Source organism: Sorex fumeus, unplaced genomic scaffold (genome assembly GCF_029834395.1).
Source record: "Sorex fumeus unplaced genomic scaffold, SorFum_2.1 ptg000072l, whole genome shotgun sequence".
Taxonomy (NCBI): domain Eukaryota; kingdom Metazoa; phylum Chordata; class Mammalia; order Eulipotyphla; family Soricidae; genus Sorex; species Sorex fumeus.
Window position 1 is genome coordinate 19,174,940 of NW_026606129.1, and position 25,024 is coordinate 19,199,963.

The following is a 25,024-nucleotide window of genomic DNA, read 5'->3' on the forward strand; positions in this document are numbered from 1 at the left end:
TATCCTGTTCTCTTTAGGCTGTAGACTCACCTAGATGTGCTTATTACACGCCTGTTTCTGTGCCTCGACAAGTTCCATCCTCAGTCCCCGATGGGGAATAAGAGGCCCTCTGAATGTTCTCTTCACATTCCAGTGGAAGAGAGGCATCAACTGAGTGTCACACAGGGCAGACTGACTGCAGTGGGTGACAAAGATAGAATGGGAGGGAGGCTGCGAGTTAGGCAGGGTGTTTACAAGAGCCTGAAGAGGCGAGAGTGGACACGGAGACATCCCTGCAAAGCACCGGTGCTGGGCTCGTGAAACAGAAACACGAAGACGAGGAGAGAGGAAAGTGGGCTGGGGCCTTCCCTGCACACAGGGATGGAGCCTGTCTCATCAGCTTGCATAAGGAATTAATAAAGAATAGGCTCGGCACTGTTTATAACAGCTAGAACCTGGAAGAAACCTGAGTGCCCGAGAACAGATGACTGGTCAAAGAAACTTTGGTACATCTACACAATGGAGTACTATGTAGCTGTTAGAAAGGATGAAGTCATAAAATTTGCATACAAGTGGTACTACATGGAAAGTATCTTGTTAAGCAAAATGAGTCAGAAAGAGAGGGACAGACAGACAGATTGCATTCATCTGGGGAATATAAAGTAACAAACTGGGAGACTAATACCCAAGAATAGCCAAGATAAGTACCAGGAGGTTCACTCCATGGCTTGGAGGCCAGCAGCACACGCTGGGGGAAAAGGCAGCTCAGGCAGAGAAGGGAGTGCCAAATAAAGGGTGTTGGGAGGATCCTCCCAGGATGGGAGATGTATGCTCAAAGTAGACTATAGACCAAATATGATTGCCACTCAATGCCTCTTTTGTAAACCACAGCACCCAGAAGGAGAGAGAGGGAACAAAAGGGAATGCCCTGCCACAAGGGTGGGGTGGGATGGGGGGTGGGTAGGAGGGATGCTGGGATCAGAGGTGGTGGAGAATGGGCACTGGTGGAGGGATGGGTACTCGATCATTGTATAACTGAAACCCAAGCATAAAAATTTGTAAGTCTACAACTGTACCTCATGGTGTTTCACTAATGCAAATTAAAAAATAAAACAAATGAAAAAAAATAAGAATAGGCTCGGACTTAGATTTCATAAAGGAACCCATTAGCACAGGAAGATAGGGGAGGAAGCAGGAAAAGGACAAGAGGAGCGGAAACAGGTCAAGTTGGTGGGAGACCAACAGACAGAGAAGCACTGGAAGGCAAGACGGAGGCAGACAGGGCTCGGAAAATGGACAGGGGTTTCCTGGGACTCCAGCAGGGACTGTGTGCTTAAGAACAGTGAAATAGCAAAGAAGATAAGAAATTTAACCCTAAGTGCTGGAAATACTTTGGTCTGTTTCGGCTATTCCAGAGTTTTTATTGGTAGCACTGTCCTCCCGTTGTTCAACGATTTGCTCAAGTGGGCCCAGTAACGTCTCCACTGTGAGATTTGTTGTTACTGTGTTTGGCATATTGAATATGTCACGGGGAGCTTGCCAGGCTTTGCGTATGGGTGAGATACTCTCGGTAGCTTGTCAGGCTCTCTGAGAGGTTCAGAGGAATCGAACCTGGGCTGACCAGGTTGGCTGTGTACAAGGAAAACACCTTACCTGCTGTGCTATTGCTCCAGCCCTAGAGTTTTTATTACTCCATATAAATTTAAACACCATTTGGTCTATAGCTTCTAAAGATGTTGTGGGCTTTTTTTTACTGGGACTGTGTTGGCCCTGTATAATACTTTGGAGAGGATTGTCATTTGGAAATATTAATCCTTCCAGACACGAACAGGGGATTGAGTGCCTTTTCTTCCTGTCTCCTATTTCTTTTTGCAGCATTTTATAGTTTCTTTGTATAAGTCTTTGACTTCTTTTGTTAAGCTGATTCCCAGGTATGTGGTTTTTAAGAAAACTTGAGGACTCAGGCCTGCTCCCTCATCTGGAGAATGTCCTTCAACTCTTTTATGTGTCCTAATTTCTCTGCCCCCCCACCAATCCCCCATCTCACCCCCATATCCCTCTGTTTTTAGGACACACCTGATGGGTCTGCACTCAGGACTCACATCTGCCAAACTCATGGGCCACATGTGGTGCTGGGAATGGAAGACGTATCGGCTGCCAGCAAGGCAAGTGCAATACCCATTGTGCTATCTCTTTGGCCCCTCAACTTTTCTTTCTTACTTTCTAAACAGTTCTAGAGTGCATTTGCCAAGTTTCGTGCATAGGACATGAGTGTTCCAAAAATACTATTGATAATCCTTTATTCTGATAACTAATCTGGCTAGGTACAGAAATACTGCTCCCCTCAGACTGTTGGAGGCTCTATTCCAGAATTTTCTGCCTTCAACTGGAAAGCTTCAAGTCATTCTAATTTTTAATTCTTTATTTAACTTGTTGTTTCTTCCATTTCTCACAGTGCTCTGAAACCTCCCTATCCAATTGTTTGGTATGTACCCCCTTTTCAATGGGTCCTTTCAATGTAGAAACATATGCTTTTCTGCTAAACTGGAATTTTCATTATTTCTCTGACAATTCTCTCTCCATTCTGTCTCCTCCTGTGCCCCAGACTGCCTTCTTCTCTCCCTCAACCCCTTTCTTCATTTTCATTAAGTCTCATTATTTAGACTTTGGAGCTCCTGGGCTACGAGACCCTAGACCTGGTGACCCTAGACCTTTTCCTTCCTATTTTTCCAATCTCTACATTTGGGGACAGGGGTCTACTCTAGCAGTGTTGGTGCTTGGCGTTGTTGGTGGGCACCGGGGCTACACCTGGGGTGGCAGGGCTAACACTGAACTGAGGGTTCTGCAGATACAGGGCAAGGCTCTACCAAGATAGCTTTATTTTTACCATCCTCAGTCCCCTATTTTCTTTAGGTACTTTACAAGTCTCACGATGGAGACATTACTGGGCCCGCTCGAGCAAATCTATGGACAACGGGAGGACCGTGACCGTGACTTTCTAGGGTGTGTGTGTGTGTGTGTGTGTGTGTGTGTGTGTGAGAGAGAGAGAGAGAGAGAGAGAGAGAGAGTGTGTGTGTAGGGGGACAAGAGAAGGGTAAAGGGCACACCTGGCTGTGCCCAAGGCTTATTCCTGGCAGTGCTCAGAGGGCTATATGCAGTGCCAGGAATTAAACCAGGGTTTGCCACATATAAGACAAACACCTTCTGCCTCGTGCTTTCTTTCCCGTCAATCTGGAACACTTCAAGAAAATTTCCTTTCCCTCCAATCACTGTTGCTGATGTGACATGAGGTCGCATACTTGTCTGGTTGTTGGTGCTGGAACATTAAAAAGAAAAAAATGTGCTTTCCCAGAGTCACACCCCTTATATTTTTATGTTGCTCACATAATAAAGTGCAGCCAGAAATCACTCACAGTGTCAGGATCTGTGGACAGCAGAGTGGTAGGCCAACACAGTAAAGCTGCGAGGACCAGGCTGAGCACATGCAGGGCACCATGGATTTGAACTCATGACTGCATGTATACAAAGCCAGTGCTCTAAGCTGCACTATTTCTCCATGGCCTGGGATACTTTTCCAATTTTACATTCCAAACATCTTATTTGAATTACATTTACACTTTAACCCTCCCCTCCCCTCCCCATTTTTCCCCTGTAATATATTTTTCTGGCTCAGAGTTCTCCTCCCTGCATCCATCCTCTGTGCCCTTAAGTTGTCATTTCATGGCTGCATGTCCCAGAATCTGCTCCCCTTTTGATGCTTACCTCTGATGTCTGGTGCATTTTGGCTAACTGCTTGTAAAAGTGAAGCACTACAAAGATAACTTGAAGATAGAGCTGTGTGGAAGGATATGCTAACTCTTGGGTCTACAGAGATAAGTTATTTCTTAGGCAATCTATAAGCTTTTATTTTTTTAAAAAAATTTTTATTAATGAAACACCACCACGAGGTATAGTTGTAGACTTACAAATTTTTGTGCTTGGGTTTCAGTTATACAATGATTCAATACCCATCCCTCCACCGGTGCACATTCCCTACCTCCAATGCTCCAATCATCCCTCCCACCCCCCAAGCCCCCTCATCCCACCCTGCCCCTGTGGCAGGGCATTCCCTTTTGTTCTCTCTCTCCTTTTGGGTGCTGTGGTTTGCAAAAGAGGAATTGAGTGGCAATCATGTTTGGTCTATAGTCTACTTTCAGCATGCATCTCCCATCCTGGGAGGATCCTCCCAAAACCCTTTATTTGGTGGTCCCTTTTCAATCTGAGCTGCCTTTACCCCTAGAGTGTGCTTTTTGGGATGAATCTTTTCTTCTGTAGGCAAATGGTCTGGCTTCAGTTTCTGGGTACTGAGATGACCAGATTGGTGGGCTGAACATCCATTGAGCTTTCTGAGTTCTTAATCTAGACACAACCATTTACTATCCAGAGGCCAACCCTGTAGGCAAGGATTGGCGATGTCTGTACAACAGCTTCTTCAACAGACTTCCAACCAGCTCAGATTTTTCAGTTTTAACTCTTTCCCTTCCCCTACCGATTTTCAGAGGTATCCAGCGCTGCCAATTTCTACACTTTTAGGAATTTTATGGATTATTTCTTGGCTCTCCTGCTATCAGTTTTGTATTTAGTTTTCTTGGATCTGATAAGTCAGTTATCACTCATCCATCTGTTTTCCTGTTTCTAAAATTATGGTAATCGTCCTAATTCCCTGGATCCTGGGGGTTTATGCTGTTTTAATGGGGTTTCAGAGCAGCGGTGGTAAAACCCAGAAGCACGAGAGAGCAGGGGCATATCCGATATCCTTAATCAATTCCTTCATAACAGTTCTACTCAGGCGCTGGACAGGTGCACAGAGGAAAGAAAAGTCTAGCAAGGGAGGTATGTGAGTGAAGAAGATGTGGGGATGCAAAGACTGCCATCTCCCTTTTTTCTAATTATCAGAGAAAATGGTCCCATTACCCTTCTCCTTTGACAACAAGAACAACAGCGTGGAAAGGTATGTGAAGATATGATATTAGGAGATAAGACCAACTTTTACCCATGAAAGAAAATCAAAATGGGAAAGCAAGTATTGATTTTGAATGTGGAGAACATTTCTGTAGAACAATAATTCCTCTTTCATATTTTTAATCTTATAGCTGTCCCTGTCACTGTCCTCCCGTTGTTCATTGATTTGCTCAAGCAGGCCCAGTAATGTCTCCATTGTGAGACTTGTTGTTACTGTGTTTGGCATATTGAATATGTCACGGGGAGCTTGCCAGGCTTTGCAGTGCGGGCGAGATACTCTCGGTAGCTTGCCGGGTTCTCTGAGAGGGGCAGAGGGGCAGGGGGGCAGGGGAATCGAACTTTGGTTGGTCAGGTCGGCCGTGCGCAAGGCAAACACCCTACCGCTGTGCTATCACTCCAGCCCCATAGCTGAGTGAACTAAAATCACTTCAAGCAAAAAAAAAAAGGTATTAGAAAGATATCTAGTTTTTCAAATCTATTTTTAAATTTGTGACACATATTTGACTGGGCAAAATCCAAAACAGTGATACCAAATGCTGGTAAGGATGTGGCGTGACAGGAATTTTCCTTCGCTGCTGTGTGGCTACAGACTGGTATAGAGACTCCGGAAGACAGAGTTGCAAGTGATTTTTTTTCAGACTTGGCTATGGGCAATGTTAAAGGTTAATTTTATGTGTCAACATGACCAGTTTGGAGGAGACCAGTACTGGATCGCCAGTACAGCATTTTTCTAAGTAGCTATATTTTCAAAAGAAATGAGACTCATTTGATTAATGAGATAGGTCCTGCCCAATGTGGCAGGCATTAGCCAATCTGGAGGCGCCCAAATGAGCCACCATGCTAAGAAAGGTGGGGGCAAGCTTTAAATACTACCCCCCAGACAAGGGAGCCCGGACATCAGGTCTTAGAGAGGCTCTCCTAACATTTGATCTTCACTAGAGCAAAGGACAATGCTGATTCTCCAACTTATAGAGAGCAGACTGTGGGCCTTCTCAGTGAAAACAGTGTGAGTCAGCAGACACACGCATACACTCTGTGTGTTGTGTGTGTGTGTGTGTGTTGTATGTGTGTGTGTGTGTGTGTGTGTGTGTGTGTGTGGTGTTCCCATATATCCACATTCCTTTGGTTCTGTTTTTCTGGACCATTAATACAAAAGGCTATACTGGATTGTCCACATGGAAAATCGCTGCCCGTAACACACCGAACCTGACAGCAGTGCCCTGCAGTCTTGGGACAGAAGCTACAATCTACGTCTCAGGCCACTTAAGTTTGGCTGGCTCTGCCAGGGACTTCCATTCCTAGTCATGGTGCCTTCATAACTAGATCTCTTGATCTGGAGGCCCATGAGGCTAGAAGAAACTCCTGAATATACACTTTTCCACTCAGACTCAGTATCCAGCACTTTTCCACTCCTACGCTGTAGAGAGTAGGGTGTTTGCCTTGCACGCAGGTGACCTGGGTTCGATTTCTCCGTCCCTCTCGGAGAGCCCAGCAAGCTCCCTGTGGCATATTCAAAATGCCAAAAACAGTAACAACAAGTCTCACAATGGAGACGTTACTGGTGCCCGCTTGAGCAAATTGATGAACAACAGGAGGACAGTGCTACAGTGCTACTCTTTCCACACCCAACCTCTCTAGATCCATGAAAGGGCCAGTCCTTTGAGGCTCTGATAACACCCCATCTGAGTTGGTTCACCTGATGATGACACACCCTCATGGCACCATTCCATGTGGGAAAAGATAACACAGGGCAGTGACATCTCCCATCTCTGACCTCTGTTCATACCACCTCAGGAAGTGACTAATGGCCTTAGCTCTTTCATTTGGAGGCTGTTGCGTTGATTGATTATTCAGACACCTACAATATCAGTTCTTCCTCCACCCAGCTCAGCATCGCTGCTAATGTTTAACTTATGTTCCAGCAGCAGTTGTGCTTGTTCTCTCTCTCTCTCTCTCTCTCTCTCTCTCTCTCTCTCTCTCTCTCTCTCTCTCTCGTGTGTGTGTGTGTGTGTGTGTGTGTGAGAATAAGGGCAGAGGGAGAGAGAGAAAGTGAAAGAGAGGCTTCATTCACAATTGTCAAACTTTGGAAGCAGTCAAGGTATCCTGTACTAGGTGAGTGAACAAAACATAGATCCTCTGGAATATTATTAAGCAGGATAAAGAAAAAAGTTAGCATGCCTTGGAGAGAGATGGAGGAAATGTAAATGTCTATTACTAAGCAAAAGATGCTAAACTAAAAAGGCTAATAATGTGGGATTCCAATGACCCACATTTTGGAAAAACTATGGAGACGATGAAAATATCGTCAGACCAATCAAAGGCTGTTACTGGTTAGAGGGGAAGAAAGGAGATATCGGAGAATAAAGAGGTTTTTAGGACAGTGAAATTATTCCCTATAATATGATAATAACAGGCATATTTTGAGCATGAACAAAGAATACACAGCAGGATGAAAAGAAGAGCAAATCATAATGAAAACTCAAGAGTTTGGGCGCTAGTGAGGTGTCAATGTAGGTTTGTTGATCAGAATAAATACATTAAGGGATAGGCTGAGAAAAAGATACATGGCAACTGCAAATTTTCTGCTCAATTTTGCAGTGACATGATCCTGCTCTGAAAAACAAGGACAAATGAAACATCTAAATATCAAATAAGACAATGTGATACTGTAGGGGGATGCCAGCTTTTGTTAGTAGCACTGTAGCACTGTCCTCCCGTTGTTCATCAATCAGCTCGAGCGGGCACCAGTAATGTCTCTATTGTGAGACTTGCTGTTACTTTTTGCATATTTTTTGGCATATTGAATACGCCACGGGGAGCTTGCCAGGCTCTGCTGTGCGGGTGGGATACTTTTTAATCTAGTAATCTAGTAATCTAGTAATCCAGTAATGTCTCTATTGTGAGACTTGCTGTTACTTTTTGCATACTTTTTGGCATATTGAATACGCCACGGGGAGCTTGCCAGGCTCTGCTGTGCGGGTGGGATACTTTTGGTAGCTTGCCAGGCTCTCCGAGAGGGACGGAAGAATCAACCCAGGTTGGCTGCCTGCAAGGCAAACGTCCTACCCACTCTGCTATCGCTCTAGCCTTATGTTCCAGCAGCAGTGTGGTTGTCTTCTTTCTCTCTCTCGGAGTACAGTGCTACAGTGCTACTCCTTCCCCACTCAACTACAGTTGGTTAGTAAAATTTAAAAATATTTTTAGACTAGGAACTAGGGGATAGTACTGGAATTAAGGTGCTAGCCTTGCACATGGCTGAACCAAGTCAGATCCCTGGTTCCACATACAGTCCTCCTGAGTACCACTTGAAGTGATCCCTGAGCAAAGGAGCAAGAGTAGCCCCCAAGTACCACTGTGTGGTCCAAAAACTATAAAAATTTTTTTAAAATTAAAATATACAGTAATACAAATGGCATTTGTAAGTCAAAGGATCCATTAATATATTTTAATTGGAGACCATCAAATCAACATTGTAAATATTTACTGTTTGAGAAGGGAGAGAGATAGCAGTTAGGATGTGCTTAAACATCATTTCAAAAGTAAGACCACCAATCTGAACATTGGTAAAATCTCTGAAATGTTTTACCATGTGGCTTAAAATAAGAGTTTTTGTTTCTGGTTCCTGAGGATGGGTAAAGCATTTCCAGAAAAGACAAATATATGCGATTTGTAGTTGAAGCAAATTGCATTTTGACATAAGTCTAATGTTGAACATGCTTTTAATGAGAAAATAGAGAAATAGAAATTCTGGGGCGGGACAGATGGAAACACTGGCAGACAGAGAGAGTGCTGAGGAGAAAGCAGAGACCTGAGATGAAATAAAAAGGAACAATGTGTTAAAGGAGGAAGGAGACACACCTGTCTGAGGGCAGGGGGCGAGGGGAGGTTAGGAACTGGCTGGAGAGACCCTATAGTCAACCGAGGAAAATGATAATATTCTAACAAGGTCATGCCAGCAGAAAACATTAGGCAGCAAGTGGGTAAAAGTGCCAAGGTGGAAACTTTGCCATTTGCAAAGCATTCAGAGGGAAGATAAATTAATAGATACAAAAAACACGGGAGAGAAATTTTCTGGTTAGGAAAAGCTACTATTAAATGGACTTGGTTACAGTGCTTTAGCTATTAATGCAATCTGAAAGACAAATAAAAGGTATGTTACACTGTAAATTAGAGAAAATGTCTTTTTCTTTGATTCTCATATGAAACAAAAATTAAAAAAATAAAACAAAAATAGGTGGAAACTTCAATACTTAATTTAAATACTATTTTAAAAGGTAGACCGATTCTTAAAAAAAAAGAGTGAAAGGTGCATTTTTGAGTCCTAAGTTGTTTGAGGTGGTTCCTAAGAGTTTACAGGTACTTGTCCTCTCTGACGTTTCTGCAGCTAAACCTTGGAAGCTAGAGATTAGCTCATTAAACCGGAGTAGAAAGAACGTTTTTGTTGATGGAGATTTTATATATATATAGATATCTATCTGTGTGTATATATATATATGCATATATATATACATAGTGTGTGTAGTCAAACATTTGTACTAATATGGTTGTATTAAATCTCTGAAATTCTTGCAAAGAAACAAAACACAAAAGCACAACAAAACAAAACTTTTTAAAATTGAACTTCCCTATGACTCACCCTCAATAAATGCTTTATACCATTTTTATACAGTTATGTGCCTGGATTCACGTAAAAATTCTTTTTTTTTTGGGGGGTCACATCCGGCGATGCACAGGGGTTACTCCTGGCTCTGGCTATGCACTCAGGAATTACTCCTGGTGGTGCTCAGGGGACCATATGGGATGCTGGGGACTGAACCTGGGTCGGCTGCATGCAAGGCAAATGCCCTCCCCTTCTGTACTATCACTCCAGCCCCATGTAAGAATTCTTGAGTGGAAAGGGGTCACAAGTGGAAACAGTTTGAGAAGCCCTCTTCTACCCTCCCATAAACTGAGTTTCCGCTGTCCTGAAGGGCAGGGAAGGGTACCTCCAGGACTGTGGGGTCTGCAATCCACCCAAGAAGCTGGGATGCTGGAAGAGTGCAGAAGATGAGATACTGCATGGAGAGGTTCCCCGATTCCCACCCACTGCTTGATGCTGCTGGGATGACAATGGCTGCATATACACTGACTATGGTGCACGTTTGGTGGCGGTGGGGCAAGGACTTATCCTTCCGGCCCTGCCGCCCACTCGGTTCACCCACCAGGCTGTGGCCTGGCTGTAAATGATTTGCTGGAGCAGGATCACGAACATCAGAGATGCCACGAACAAATAATTGTGCTAAGAGGACCGCATGGGGTGCATGCGAGTGGCACCAGGGGTTGAACCTGATGCCTGATGCTTGTTAGACAGGCACGTTCATCCTGAGCTAATCTTGTGGCCCCTACGTTGAGAGGGCTTGATGAAGATCTTAAGAGGAATGAAAATGCCTGTGATCAACAAGGGTTGGAATAATCAGCAGATGTCTGAGAGAGAGCAACGTTGGAATGTCCTGAAAATAGGAATGATATTTTGGCGGGCACTGTCAGGCAAGGAAGGAAGGAGGGAAGGAATGCCTTAATACAGGATAAGAAAGTTAAAAGTGTCTTGGGGGCCAGGACTGCATAGAGCCCACCTGGATCTGTGCACACAACAGCCCCATAGGGTCCCAGAGGCACTCCAGTAGGGATCCCTAAGCTCAGGGACAGGAGTGAGTACTGATCAACACTGGATGTGGCCTCCAAACCAACCCCAAATGCTCTTGAGCTGCCATTGCTTTCTTCCGTTCTCTGATGCCTTTCCTCAAAGATCATTCTACGCATTGCTAGGGACACACTCTCTTGCATTCAGCCAACTTTTCAGCTGGTGACAGAATGAATACTCCAAACAACAAACGGTAGAAGAGGCCACTGCGATTCCCACCTGTCCTGTTAGGGGCCTCTAGCCTTCGGCTTCTAACTGCCATGCTCCAAAATCCACTCACACAAAGTGACCCAACGGCACAGGGCCTCGTCGGGGCAGACCAGCCGACACTGCCCACCTCAGCACTCCTGACCACCTTCCCCACCCCTCCTGGTTCAGAAAACAGCTTCTGTTCTCCAGAGAACACGAGCTGTTTTTTGGTGTCTCCTCCCCTGCTGTCTCTAAGGATGTGAAACACAGTTCTGGCCCCGCCCAGGTCCTCCTCCCCTGTCCTCATTCATAAGTGTTCAGCTCTGAATGGACGCCTTTGAAAGAGGGCACTGTTGGGGCTGGAGCGATAGCACAGCAGGTAGGGCGTTTGCCTTACATGCGACCGACCTGGGTTCGATTCCCAGCATCCCATATGGTCCCCTGAGCGCTGCCAGGGGTAATTCCTGAGTGCAGAGCCAGGAGTAACCCCTGTGCATCGCCGGGTATGACCCAAAAAGCAAAAGAAAAAAAAAGAGGGCACTGTTAATAATTACTCCTCTGTGGCGCTAAACTGACGCTAGACCCCTAGTTGAGATGTATAATCACCGCATATACTATTCCAGTTTATTTGTTGGTTCAGGTTGGCCTGGCAGTGCCAGGGATTGAAACTAAGTAAGCCATGGCAAACAAGTGCTCTACCCACGATGTTATAGCTCCGGCCCCCACTATTAGTTTCCAATTAACACAGAGCGATTACGCACCTATTACGCAAAATTAAAACTGTAGCATTGATATTGAATCTTCTACATCTTTAGGTTGTGGTTTTCCTTCTTATTATCTTCCCCCCCCTTCCTCTTTTTTTTCTTTGTCAGGATCAGACCTGGGGGGGCCTCAGACAAGCAAGGCAGGTGACACACATTCCTGGCCTCAGGTTGTAATTTTTTACAGGCATCTTAATTGCAGTAAGGCCAGATCATGTCCCTTCCTAAAACCCGTCCATCGTTATATTCCTTATCTAAGTGTACGCATCACCCAGTCACTCAGCTCTCCAAGCTGGGGATTGTTTTAAGAGTCACAATTTTTCATAGTATTTAATCACTACACCATGCTGACTTCAGCTCTGAAGATTTCTCTAATCTCCTGTATTCCCCCAGACTACTGTCCTATCTTTTAAAAACTTGGTTTCTTTGCTCTAGTCTTGTCTCCTAAAAGTTCACTTTCACAACATAAGGGATCTAAAACTGACCATACTTCTTTAATCTTTTTATTGGCTTCTTGTCGAGTACAGGGTGAAGACACATCACAATTCCTGCTCTTCTTTAAGTCTGTTTAGTTCTCCCCATTTCTATACTGAATAATACCAAATATTTGTAGAAACACATACAGAGCCATTAGATTTCACTTTCAAGGCTTTCTTTCCTCATTCAATTCCTTTTGGAAAGCTGGAATGTGGACACCCTTATTTATCTTGCTCCCTCTACAGCACTTCTGGGTGACAGCTGGTGCATCAGAGAGACAGTATATCTCTCCCTCAAGCTACCTTACTATCCACACCTCAACCACAGCACTGAATTGGTTGATATGGAGTGAATTATGTCCGTTTTTACTATTGCCGGTAAGCTTTCTGAGGACAAGCATAGGGCTCTTTGAATATGTAACAAATAGTCACCCCCTATTATCAAAGATAACATTAACTATGAAGGATTTAACCAAGAAAATTAAAATAAATTGGACAAAATACTAAAATGGATGAATGTCATTCCCCCCTGCGTTTCTCCACATGTGCCTATATGTTTTATAAACATCATTAAGTGCAAGGATTAAAAATATGTAAGAGTGTCAGCTACCCAAAATGTGGTTGTTTTATGCAGCTAATTTGCAGGAGTAGCTGTTAGTACCGGAGACAAGATCATTAAATTAAAAAATATTGCTGTGGAGCATCAAAGCTAGAAGTAAAATATTAACTGCTTAAGACTACAGAAAATTCTAATATATTCCAACAGTTGCTTGGAAATTTTATGGAAACATTCTCTACAACTGATTGTTTGTTTTGCTTTAGACCCATACCCAGTGGTGCTCAGGGCTTACTCCTGGCTCTGCACTCAGGGATCTCTCCTGGCGGTGCTCAGGACACCACTGGGGATTCTGGGGATCAAATCTGGGTCAGCTGCGTCCAAGGAAATATGCCTTCCTTGCTCTACGATCTCTGGCCCCCTACAGAGCTGTTTTTATTTATTTATTTATTTATTTATTTGCTTTTTGGGTCACCCCCAGCCGATGCTCAGGGGTTACTCCTGGCTCTGCACTCAGGAATCACTCCTGGCGGTGCTTGGGTGACCATATCGGATGCTGGGAATCGAACCCGGGTTGGCCGTGTGAAAGGCAAACGCCCTACCTGCTGTGCTATTGCTCCAGCCCCTACAGAGCTGTTTTTAAACAAGGATCTTTATTCCTTTAATATTTATTACTAACTTCTTTTTTTTTAAATGATAAAATTTTACAAAGAAAGGCTGGCATTGAATATCCTAAGATCCATTATCTATCAAATCTACCAGAAGATCCTTCTTGCTTTACCACATTTCCTTTGACAATTTTACAACTTCCACGTTCTAATACGATAAGCTTTGACTCAGAAAAAAGGAGCTTTATACTCATCTGCCAAAATCCAAACTATTTGACCTTCCAGGCACGGAAAATACCCACATTTTGTTGATAAAAATGTGGTTCTCCTGTCAGTTATTCATTCAAGCAATTTTGGGGGGAATTAAACAAGTATAATCTCAAATTTTAAAGAATATTATTAGTGCTACCAGAGGCATAACAAGAGCATCTGGCACAACTGGTATTCAATGAACAAATAAAGAAAACTACATAGCAATTTAACAGTCAAGATTATGAATGACTCCAAATAGTTTATGTGCTTCTGACAAAGTCCTACTCTTATCATGGCTTTTTATTTCCTATTTAGTCATCACTTGGCGCAATCTTTCCTAATTATATTTTGGCTTACAAATCTTGTTTTGTGAACTGTGATTATTTTTTTTCCAGAGAAGGAAAACAATTTGAGGTACTTTGAAATTTAAAACATGTGCTGATATTTTCTTCAAGCTGAGGATTATTCAAAACAGACAGGCGCTGGCTTCTCCGTTCCCGACAAGCACCCTAAGGTGGGTATGATGAGATGGGCATTCATCCATTTGGCACTGTATTGAGAAATACATTATCCTATCGGAGAAGTTCACAGATCTTTAATGCAACACTTAATTTTTATTGGCAAGTTGTTCGTACTGTAGGACAAGTTCAAGCTCCCAGCAGAAGCACTCGACTACTCCTTACCTGTCAGAAGGTGGAGCTCTAAACATGTCTGAAATCCTGGCTTTTCATCCCTGTGCTTCACCAATGTGCTTAATGAGGAGATTAAAGCAGGAGCAAAGTCTTTAGAAAAATGATTCTGAAGAATATTCCAATTCTCCCCGGATAAAAAAAATCACTCACTCCTCCCAATATGTACATGGTTAACAAAAAAAGATGTTTGGTGTGTTCCTTGGAAACTTTAATTATATTGCCCTCCAGAATAGATGATAGATGCCCTCCAGAATAGGTGTATAAATGAGAATGAAGGATAGAGTCTAGTTGGGAGATAAAAACACATTTCAAAAAATCAGGACCACAGGTCAGGTCACTGGTACTTACAAGCATCTCGGATGTAGAGTAACATGGCTATGAAAATATAGTCGACTAGACTCAGGCTGAGGCCGTCTGCAAACAGGGCATCCCAGACCACCAGAAGATCCTGCAGAGGAAACTCTCGTCCGAACAGTAGCCTGACCCACCGCCTGGAGGGAAACAAGACCCAAATCCAGAGAACATTACTTGGAGAGTAACCACACAGTCATTAATTTGTAGTCCTGTATGTGTGAAAGGCAAGTAATAAAAGGAGAGGAATTTTGCCTATTTGAAAAAAAAAAATCCACAAATCACAAAGAAGTGAAAAAAATAAAAATAAGTCTCTGTAGTGTTTGACAGTTGCTTCATATGTAGGTTAGGAATTAAAAACAGATTTTCTAACTTTCTTGATCACTGCTCTATTTTGGGGAGGTGGCAGGTTAAGCGGACATCTGCAAATGGCTGTAACATCAATTACACAGTCAACAGAAAATCTTACTCTCATATTTCATACTCTTATTTACCACATTTATTTTAAAATCAGATGGGGGAAAACTAGCAGTTGCCATTTTTTGTTTTGTCAAACTCAGAAAAGTTATTTGTAATAAAAATCAAAAATGTGTAATTTTTATTTTGAAAACAGGTAACATTCATGAGGGTAACTTTCTTGGGATATATTTCAAAACACAGCTACTCCTATTGCCAGGGAAACGGTTATCTGCAGTACAAAGCAGACATGAGCAGCTAAAAGGAAAAGTAAACGAAATCTATATATAATATATATTGTAAATAGTAACACTTCGAAATTTCAATCAATGCTAACCAAATTATTTACACATTGAACATTAAAATAACTGACTTTGCAGTGTGGCTTCCACTTGTAATTTCATAGAACGGCTACAATTTCTTCACACAAGCCTTTCTCATGAACTTCAGCTAGAATGCGATGTGATTTTGGCACAGAGCAAAGAATAAAAATGTCTTATTTCTAGTACTATCATATAGTGTAGAATAAATGGAATTCTTTAAGAGAATTAGCTAAGAGATATCCTTTGCAAATTAGAAGCCAAGCATGACCATCTGTGGGGTTAACAGTAGACAAAAAATTCAAATGCTTTCCTCAGGGAGTATTACATGTAAGGAGGAATCAAAACAGTGGCAAAATAGTGTATAATCACACATACCGATCAGCTTATTAGGAAGCAGATGATCAAATACTAAAATTCTTTTATTCATATTATCAAACTAATCAAAAGAGTAATTAAATTTTATTTTCAATTACATCTTATATTATGCTACCCATTTTTCTTAAAAATTTAATACCTAATATTTATCTTTAAAAATGCCATAGTATATTTACAATTTTTATCTACTGCTCAATTTTTACTCCACAGCCACAAAGAATAACTGAAGCAGAAAACATATGTATATGTATGTATGTATGCCTATATATATGAAGTATAGGAGAGCCATTAATTCTTCTAGCTTTTTCAAATTAGAAATGTTAATATTTATATTATAAGAAGTACAAAGATGTCTATAAATTACCTACAAATTACTTACTAATTGCAAAAAAGAATAAACTGATTTTGCAGATTTATGAGAGGATGCAGAGGATGAGCCAAAAAGAATAATATCTGGACAAAAACTAACTGAAGCACTTTAAAAAAAAGAGTAAAAGATATCTATATGCAGATATAGATATATTTACATTTGAATTTTTGAGACTAAAATATTAATGTGATTATGCAGAGCTATTCCACATCATATAACTGAAAAATTCATCAATGAAAAGTAATTATGAAGAACATCTAATATTGTAACCATAGTTGCTAATGCTAAAATTGGCTGAAAATAGAATTTAAATATTCACACCAACAAAAAAGATGACTATGACATTGGAGAGATAATACAGGGATTTAGGCCCTGGCTTCGAATTAGACACACCAGGGTTCAAATTTCCCAACACTGCGTATGGTCTTCTGAAGACCATACATGTCAGGGGACACTTCTGAGTAAAGAACCAGGAATAGTCTCTGAGCACTGCTGGGCATGGCTCCCCAAAATAAAACAAAAAAGACTATGCAAGGCAACCAATGTGTTAACTAGATAGAAGGAACTCTTCTGCAATGTATACATTCATCAAATCACCCTGATGTACATAATTAAATACCCGATGCTAATTACACTCGAATAAAGTTGAAAAAAAGAAATACGCTAAAAAGAAAATGGAGATTTTGGTAGGTTATAAAGTGGAAAATTCTGATATTTAATTGATTCTTCCTGATACTGATTCTTGATGATTCTTCCTGATTCTGAATGTTAGCACAAAATCCAAAGGTCAGTCTGTGAACTGGTTCCATGCCTTTAATTTGTTCCTTTCATTCCTGAAGATTGTTTTAAGAGTTTACTTATTTGAGTAAGTCCATTTACTAAATTACCTTTGCTGTTTACTGAAATACATGTCTTTTGCTTTTTCACTTTCTTATGTGTGGGAACAATTTTTCTGTGCATTTTCCTTAATGCTCCCTAACTGAAAAAAAAAAAATCAAATAAAGAGTTCTTAAAAACTCAACATCTACCCTACTTAGCCTAAAAAGGAAACACTGATAAAAGTTAATCCACATAACTGAGGAGAACACAATATGATACCACCCCACCTCCCCTACCTTACAACTCAATGTCTTCTCATTAAACACATCTTTGGTTTCATCAGCTAGTGCATCGAGGAAAAAAAAAGAAACAAAAGTAGGTTCTACATTATTTAGAAAAAAAGTAAGATTCACATTATTTCTAAACCAAATGCTTAGTTATTGTTCAAACTTCTCTTGTAACTTTCATGTATTTAAGATTACATTAGCTTGGCTTCAAAATTGATCCCCACAGATATATAAAACATATGGAAATCTCCACTGTGGTAATGTCAGAAAAAAGAACAATACTCGCCAGAGAGATAGTTCATATGAGTAGAGACCTTGCCTTGCATGTGGCTGACCTCAGTTTGATCCTGGGCACCCCATATGGTCCCCTGGGCTCTCTAGGAGTGATTCCTAAGTCCAGAGCCTGGAGTGAGCCCTGCCAGGTGTGGCCCGAAAACCAAAACCAAATAAACAAGAAGAAACAAACACAAAACACATCTAATAGACTGCACCAAATAAACCTTATCTTTATAATAATACAGAAACTAAGTCTTCAATACATTTTATATTTAATGTGTAATCTATGATATGTTGCACACTGCTTTACATTTGAAGTTTTGATTTGCCAAGCACATTGCTAAATAATTCTAGGGAAAGGACAAAATTCCAAAGTATACTCTCTCTCTCTCTCTCTCTCTCTCTCTCTGTCTGATATACAGAGAAAAAGAGGCAAAGAGGGAGAGGGAAGAAAGGAGAGGAAGAGAGAGAGAGAGAGAGAGAGAGAGAGAAAGAAAGAGATAGATAGAGAGAGAGAGAGAATATAACCCAGAAAGTTTTTTGCAATGAGCTGTGTATCTCTAATAAAGGCCCTATGTATTTAGCAATGTCCTGTTAATCTCATTGTAAAGTCACCTGTTCATGCAACCAAGAATCAAAGGTAGCTGAATTGGAAGGTATTGATCTTGTTAGTGGAAGCATAAAAATAACTTAGGAAGTGGGGGGAAAAAAACCAGAAACACATAAGGAAAAAATTTATTAGATGCCTAGAATGTTTCTTTTTATATAAGACTCTTAGAAAGTTGTGCATGGCGAGGATAAACTAAAAGAATAAACACTGAAGTCACCTCTATTTTATATGCTATTACAGTATAAAATTAAGGCCAAATTCTCAAAATATTTAAAAAGCATGGTAGTACTAATAGAATGCCTTGGCACCAACAATGACCTTATCAATAATTTAATCATTTGAATCTCAACTAGATTTAGTTCATACATATATTCACTACACACACAATTTCCTGTGCTATTCTGGGCTTTCTTCACGAGCTTAAAAGTCAAAAGAAAATTCAGTTCTGTATGAAATGAGTAACCAATAGGAATTCTTTCAGTAAGGTTCTGTATTCTTAAAAAGGAAAACTTACTCTAAGAAATGGGACCATATAAAGAAGTCACTCCAAAAATTAGCACGCTTTCACTGCTGTTAAAAATATTTAGTGAGAGTTTAAGTCACATTTAAGAGTAGCATTAAACCTCTTTCCTTAAAGATAGTGTTAGTTTAATTGCTGGATACTATTAATCATGCTTTATGTACATTATACCTGCATCCTGCAATGCTCAGATTTTACATTTTACTACTTGTGATAATACAATAATTCATATTTTACCAGACTTAGAGTAACTGAAATTGGTATAAACAAGAAAAGACCATTTGACATATTAACTTTAATAATAAACTGCCCAAACTTAGGACAGTTTCAATGTCTGCACTTACACCATTATTCTCCATTTTAAATTTCTGTGTAATTAAGCTAGTATGTCCACAGGATGAGTAACTCCTGATGCTGTTATTGCTTGGGGAATGACCCATGGAAACACCAAGAGAAAGCTATTTCCTACCAATCAGTTTATGAAAATGATCAATTTGATTGAGGTTTAAATAAACAGCATTAATCCAACATGGCTAGTGGTCTTATGCCTATGTTAATATATAAACACATTTATATATTAGATCATCATCCTTTTTCTTTAATGACATCAACACAACATTTCCCAAAGTGGGCAATATATTGCCCCCAGTCCTGGAACTAGTGAAATGATGATTGGGGGGCAGTAACCTGTAGTGTAATTGGGGGTCACTTTTACTTTACTCCCTAAACAAGGTAGATTTTCTGGGGGGTGGGAGAAATGCATAGTTTTTTTTTTCTTCCCCTGAAAAGAGGGAGAGTCACGTAAGTCTACAAGTCTGGAAACTCGTTTTTGTAACAAATGAGTAATGCCGCCAACCTGAAAGACAAATAAAAACTCCAGGCCACACGGGGGCAGGTAAGGGTCATCCCTCCCTTCCTCCCTTCTCCCCTCCCATCCGGTGTCCTGTCCACCATGCCCACAAATGCCTCCAGGCACATTAGGGCCAAGATCCAGAGACTCACAGATGAATCGGCAGCTCAACACAGAGACATATCCAGACCCCAATTATTTAAAGTTTTAGACATCCTATGCTATTCACAACAATACAAAATAAATCATTTAGCATCTGCCTGTGGGGCAGGCTTTAGTGGTGATGAAAAACTTCTAAATAATGGTGGAGGGAAGGGGTAATGGTGGTGGGATTGGTGTTGAAAGATTGAGTGTATTTACAGTGAATTACTTTATGAAAATAAAATGGAAAAAAATAAAAAAAAAAGGATCTATTCAACTTAACCAACACTTTGAAGTTAGTTTAAATAATTGGTGATCAAAAAGGGATAGTAAAGGGTAAGAATATTGGGACACACAAGAACAATGTTGGATTTTAGCTTAATGACATTAATTTTGTCTTTTGCTTTCTGATCACTTATACTTTCCAATGATAACCAATAATTTTAAACAGTCCTGGCGTGGTATGCAATAAGCCCAGAATCTAAATTTGCATCAATATCAGAGAAACACAAAAGCAAAGTCAAGTGCTCATCCTCGCGGCTAGCATGTCCTTGGCTGAATTCAGGTTCCTCTTATGTGGGTTCCTTTGAAATTAATCCTTTCCAAATTAATTCACCCTAAGTTCTCTTAAAAAAATAACTTTGTGAAAGCAGTCTTAAAATTAGAACCAGATATTGTCTTTAAATCTACTTTTCTTAAAGAGCAAAGTGTGAAATGTGAAAGCCAAATCATTTCCCCCCAATTTTACATTTATTCTTCTAGTAAAAGAAACAGTGTAACAGTATACTATTTTTTAAAAAATATACCTAAGTATTTCAAATTGGGGTCCTCTTAAAAATTTGGAATCCACTTGCTTTACAGAAAAATTTGAGTACTTGATTTCATGTCCATCAAACATTCTTCAAACACTGAGCTGGAACTTCAAATGAGTTACATGTTTAAAGAATTTAAATTTGCTTGTTAAATGTGCTTATAATCAGGTCACGGGTTGAACCCAGCATGAAGTGGGCTCCATGGAACACATTAAACCTAATTTAACTTTCTCAGGATGTGGCATAAACAGTTGAAAGTGTTAAGTTTTTACTCTGGGGACAAGTCTGTGTTCCTTTCAGAGGGCAGTTCATAGCCCTTTATTAACGAAGATTTCTTTTTCCAAAAATAAGTTCCTAATAATTATCAGCTATTCCTACTGTAATTTATTCTCTTTGGCACGTGTTTGAAGCACTTTTTGTCAGAACTGTAAAACACCCTTTGCAAAAATAGTCAGAACAGAAAGTAGAGCCTGTATCTCTATGATTTTCCAGAAGTAGAAGATGCCCCTAGCAGGTTTAGTTATAGAAGATGACCATACATTCCAAGGTCATATGATCCTTGAACATTTTCTCTCAAACACACATAGACTTGGAAGTACACACAAATGCATACACCCTTCTTTTAGACCATGGTTTGGCATACAAAAATGTAATTCAGGACTAACTCTTGGTTGTGTCATTGACCAGCAAATTCAAATAAGACTTGTGAGAGATGGTAATGTTCCAATATAGACAGAAGTTGTAAGAATAGAACGCTTTCTTTAATTACTTGCTTTAAAAAAATTAGGGCGATCAATTTTGGAGTCACACCTAGTTTTACTTAGGGTTTACTACTGGTGGGGCTTAGGGGACCATATGCGGTGCCCAGGATCCAATCTGGGTTGGTTTCAGCAAGGCAAGTGTTTTACTCGCTGTAATCTCTCCAGATCCAGAATGGATTCTCTGAGACTTCTATTGAACATCCCAACCTGGATGCACTTAGCCTTGACTCAAGAGGATTGCACGGGAGGGGTGGGGGTCAGTTGCGGGAAGCAATTTCTCTACCATCTCTCTTACAGGGGCTCCATTATAAGGGAGTTATGGGTGTCCTGAGAAATTTTCCTGCAAGAAAAATTTGCTCATTAATAACAACACAAGGAATTAATATGCGAAGATGGTCATATCTAGAAAATTAATTTCAGACTCTGAATATTGGTTTTCATTCAAACTACAGACAATGTTTTCCCCTCTTACTTCTAGAAGGTTTGTAAACGGGCTTTGTTCTGTCATTTTACCTTCAGGAAAGGAATTACAATCAAGTCAGTTTTCTAAAACAGCATATAGAAAATGGCTAAAAATAATTGCTCCTATCCTCCCTAATCTGAAACTCATTAAAAAAAAAAACCCACACCAAATTATGTGACTTTGAAATTGTCATCGATTGTTTCAAATACCAATGGCATCTTAACCCAAGTGAATAACACTCAAACTTATTTTGTATAAATATCTTAATACACACGTAGGAAGAACTGACAATAGGCCTAACACTAAGCTGAGAAATACCAGGATCTCTGGATTCAGGAGAAAGGTGAAGACCACAAAGCTATGGGCTGGCCCTGTATCACCAGGAGAGATAGATGACTGAACCCATTCCTGAAGGACAGAAGGGGACCCAATTCTCTTTGACCTCTTCTGTCTTTCCTCTAGCTGCAAGCCAACAACTGGGATCCATTCTCACCAGTTTCTCTTCCTTCTTGCTTTCCTTCCACACATAGTGTCCTCACCCTGGCTGAAGGCCAGGAAAATGCTTCGCTAGGGTTGTTACCTGGTGGGTTCATATCTATGAGAGTCACCATTCACCAGTTACATTTTCCAGAGGTCAAGGTGCTGACCATTAAATCAGAGTTAATTACCAGCAGTTTGGTTTGTTTTCTCTTCCTTCTCCAGCAAATCACAAGTTCCTTGGGATCAACTGACACTAGCCACAGAGCAGGAGGTTAACAAATGTTCTCTGAGTTCACAGGAATCCTTCCCTGCTCCCCCCTACCCCCCAACTCCCCCATCCCAGGTCAGCTCTACTGACCAGTGGTTTTGAGTCTAAGCCTCTGAGCTCTTCAGGCTTCCTAGGTTCTCAGCAGGAATTTCTCTTGGCTCCTTTCTATTTGTAGGAATTCCTGGACATGCAAATCAAGTAGAAGGGATTACCTGAGAATTGATTAGACTTCTGAAGCCCCCACAGACTATCCACTTTTATTTCTTAACTCTGGTTCCCTGCCTGCCACTCAGTTGGGGTCTAAAGTTCTTCAGGATTTTGCTCCTTAAAATAAAGTTCTGGGACCAGCAACATTACCCAGGAGTTTAATGGAAACGCGGACTTTCCAGTCCCTACCAGAGTTCTACTGAATCCGAATCTTCATTTTAACAAGCCCTCCAGAAGTTTGTATTAAAGTGTGAGCTACACTAGATTGGGGACAGATCTCGGCTTACTGCGTACTCTGGCTGGAGCTGTTAAGGTGCCTACAAGTACCTATGTAAAACATGACTCCAGAGGGAGAGAGATGGCTTCAACAGTGACTCAGTGACTCAGTAAAATAGAGGAATGGTCTCAGATTCCAGCATGGATCAGGTTTGCCTCAAGGAATGGTTAAAACAAAGACTGTTAGAACATGTCTTCATAGTTTTCTAATTCTAAGATTTTGGTGGGCTCTGATGATTTTCATTCTGAATTTGTTCCCCATCCTATTGATGTTTCGGATCTGGGGGTCACAGTATGAGAATCCTGACAGGAAGTTCACTGCACAATCTATTGCCAGCTTGAGCTTGAGTGTGAGCTTCCAATCAGCTCTCAATATACCAGCCAACTGGACTACTGGCCACTACATACCTACATGGCTGGACACCATGCTTGTATGTGGATACACATCTCCTTTAACATCCTATTTTTTTTTCTTTTTAGGTCACAGCTGGTGATGCACAGGGGTTACTCCTGACTCTGCACTCAGGAATTACTCCTGGTGGTGCTCGGGGGACCATACGGGATTCTGGGAATCAAACCCGGGTCAACCACATGCAAGGCAAACACCCTACCCACTGTACTGTCACTCCAGGCCCTAACATCCTTTTTTTAATTAACTCTTCAAATACCCCTATCCAAATCATGACAAAAACACAATCCATTAACATGGGTAAAACGATGTGGGAGTTAGGAGGTCTCCCACAGCTGGGAGAAATGTAAAAATATTTTAACACCTCGGAAATATTTTAGATGTAGGGCGTTTGCCTTACAAGTGGCCAACATGGCCGACCGGAGTTCAATTCCTCCTCCCCTCCCGGAGAGCCCAGCAAGCTACCGAGAGTATCTCACCTGCACAGCAGAGCCTGGCAAGCTACCTGTGACGTATTCGATATGCCAAACACAGTAACAACAAGTCTCATGACGGAGATGTTATTGGGCCCGCTCGAGCAAATCGATGAACAACGGGAGGACCGTGACCGTGACCAATACTTAAAGTCAAGCTTTTAAAAGATAGACAAACTGTGATGAATGTATACAATTTTATTTGGAGTAGGTAAATAGTCTATATTTGAAGTTTCTTGTATTTACCCTGAGCTTTTCTGGATCTTTTGTGATTGGTTCTGATGAGGGAAGGGCATTGAGAGTTGGCCGACTTGCTAAGAACAAAGAGATAAAGCCCCTGAGACAGTGGCAAGTATCAGCAAGGGACAGAGAATCTCAATGTCAACAGTTCCTGAAAGGATAATCTCTCCCTCCTAGCACAGATGACTTGTACAGAAGTCTGGCTGGCATCATTTTGCTCCTTTTCTATTCTGCATTATCCTAAATCATCCTCATTCCAAGGTCTGGCACTGCTGACTTGCTCAGATGGAGTGACTGTCTCTCACATAGAAAGCCTATCAAAATGTTATTCCAAGAGAAAAAAAGAGCTACATTCTCAGACATGTCTCTCCTACTCACCTCAGAGAATGACTTCTAGCTCAAGGTCGTCTTGGTGGAGAAGAGATTAGGAAAAGGAGTTTCCAGAAACCCCTCAAATCTGAATGCACAGTTATTAAAGGAAGATATGCGGAAGGGAATAAGCAGAGACTTTCTACTTCCAGCTTCTTATAGTAAGGCTACTTGGTATCATCACTTGTGTTCGTCAAAAATCAAAAGTCGTCAGTGGAGCATAAAAATGGTCCTGGGAAAGGGGCAGGTCCAAGGCCTGCCTGATTTGAGGCAGTCAGGCCAACTTGAAGAAAGGCAGCAGTGATTCATCTGAGGATGATGTTTGGCCTTCTTTGGTTGGTCCCAAGCTGGAAACAGTCAGAAACAGGGGCACTAGTAGCCACTGACCAAGTTTCTATTCATTTGGGTTGATTTTGCTGCAACCATGGCTTGGCTGCTTGGATTTCTCAAGCAGGTGAGGGTTCGACTGTCATCTATCTCTGCCCACGACAGCATCCAAAAAGAACTGAACGTACCATACTTAGGGAAATAGACAGACTTTCTCCAATCATTTTGGAGTTTAAATGCAAAGAAGTTTGACAGGCTGTCTGCCTTAAAAAAAAAAAAGTCCGGAAAAGCATAAAATAGTACAATTGAAGGTTGCTCAGACATTTTTGGCTTATCATTCCCTGACTCCCATTTTCAGGAAAAAAGA

The 25,024-nt window shown here is 41.1% G+C and overlaps 1 protein-coding gene across 1 annotated transcript in view; it reads right to left on the bottom strand.

Moving 5' to 3' along the window:
• The window catches only part of TBC1D5 (TBC1 domain family member 5), a 568,371-nt gene that overhangs the window by 123,531 nt on the left and 419,816 nt on the right, over window positions 1-25,024 (bottom strand). The window contains exon 15 of the mRNA XM_056129598.1: window positions 14,543-14,685. Coding sequence (XP_055985573.1) covers window positions 14,543-14,685 — 143 coding nt within the window. The remainder of the gene's footprint in view (window positions 1-14,542; window positions 14,686-25,024) is intronic.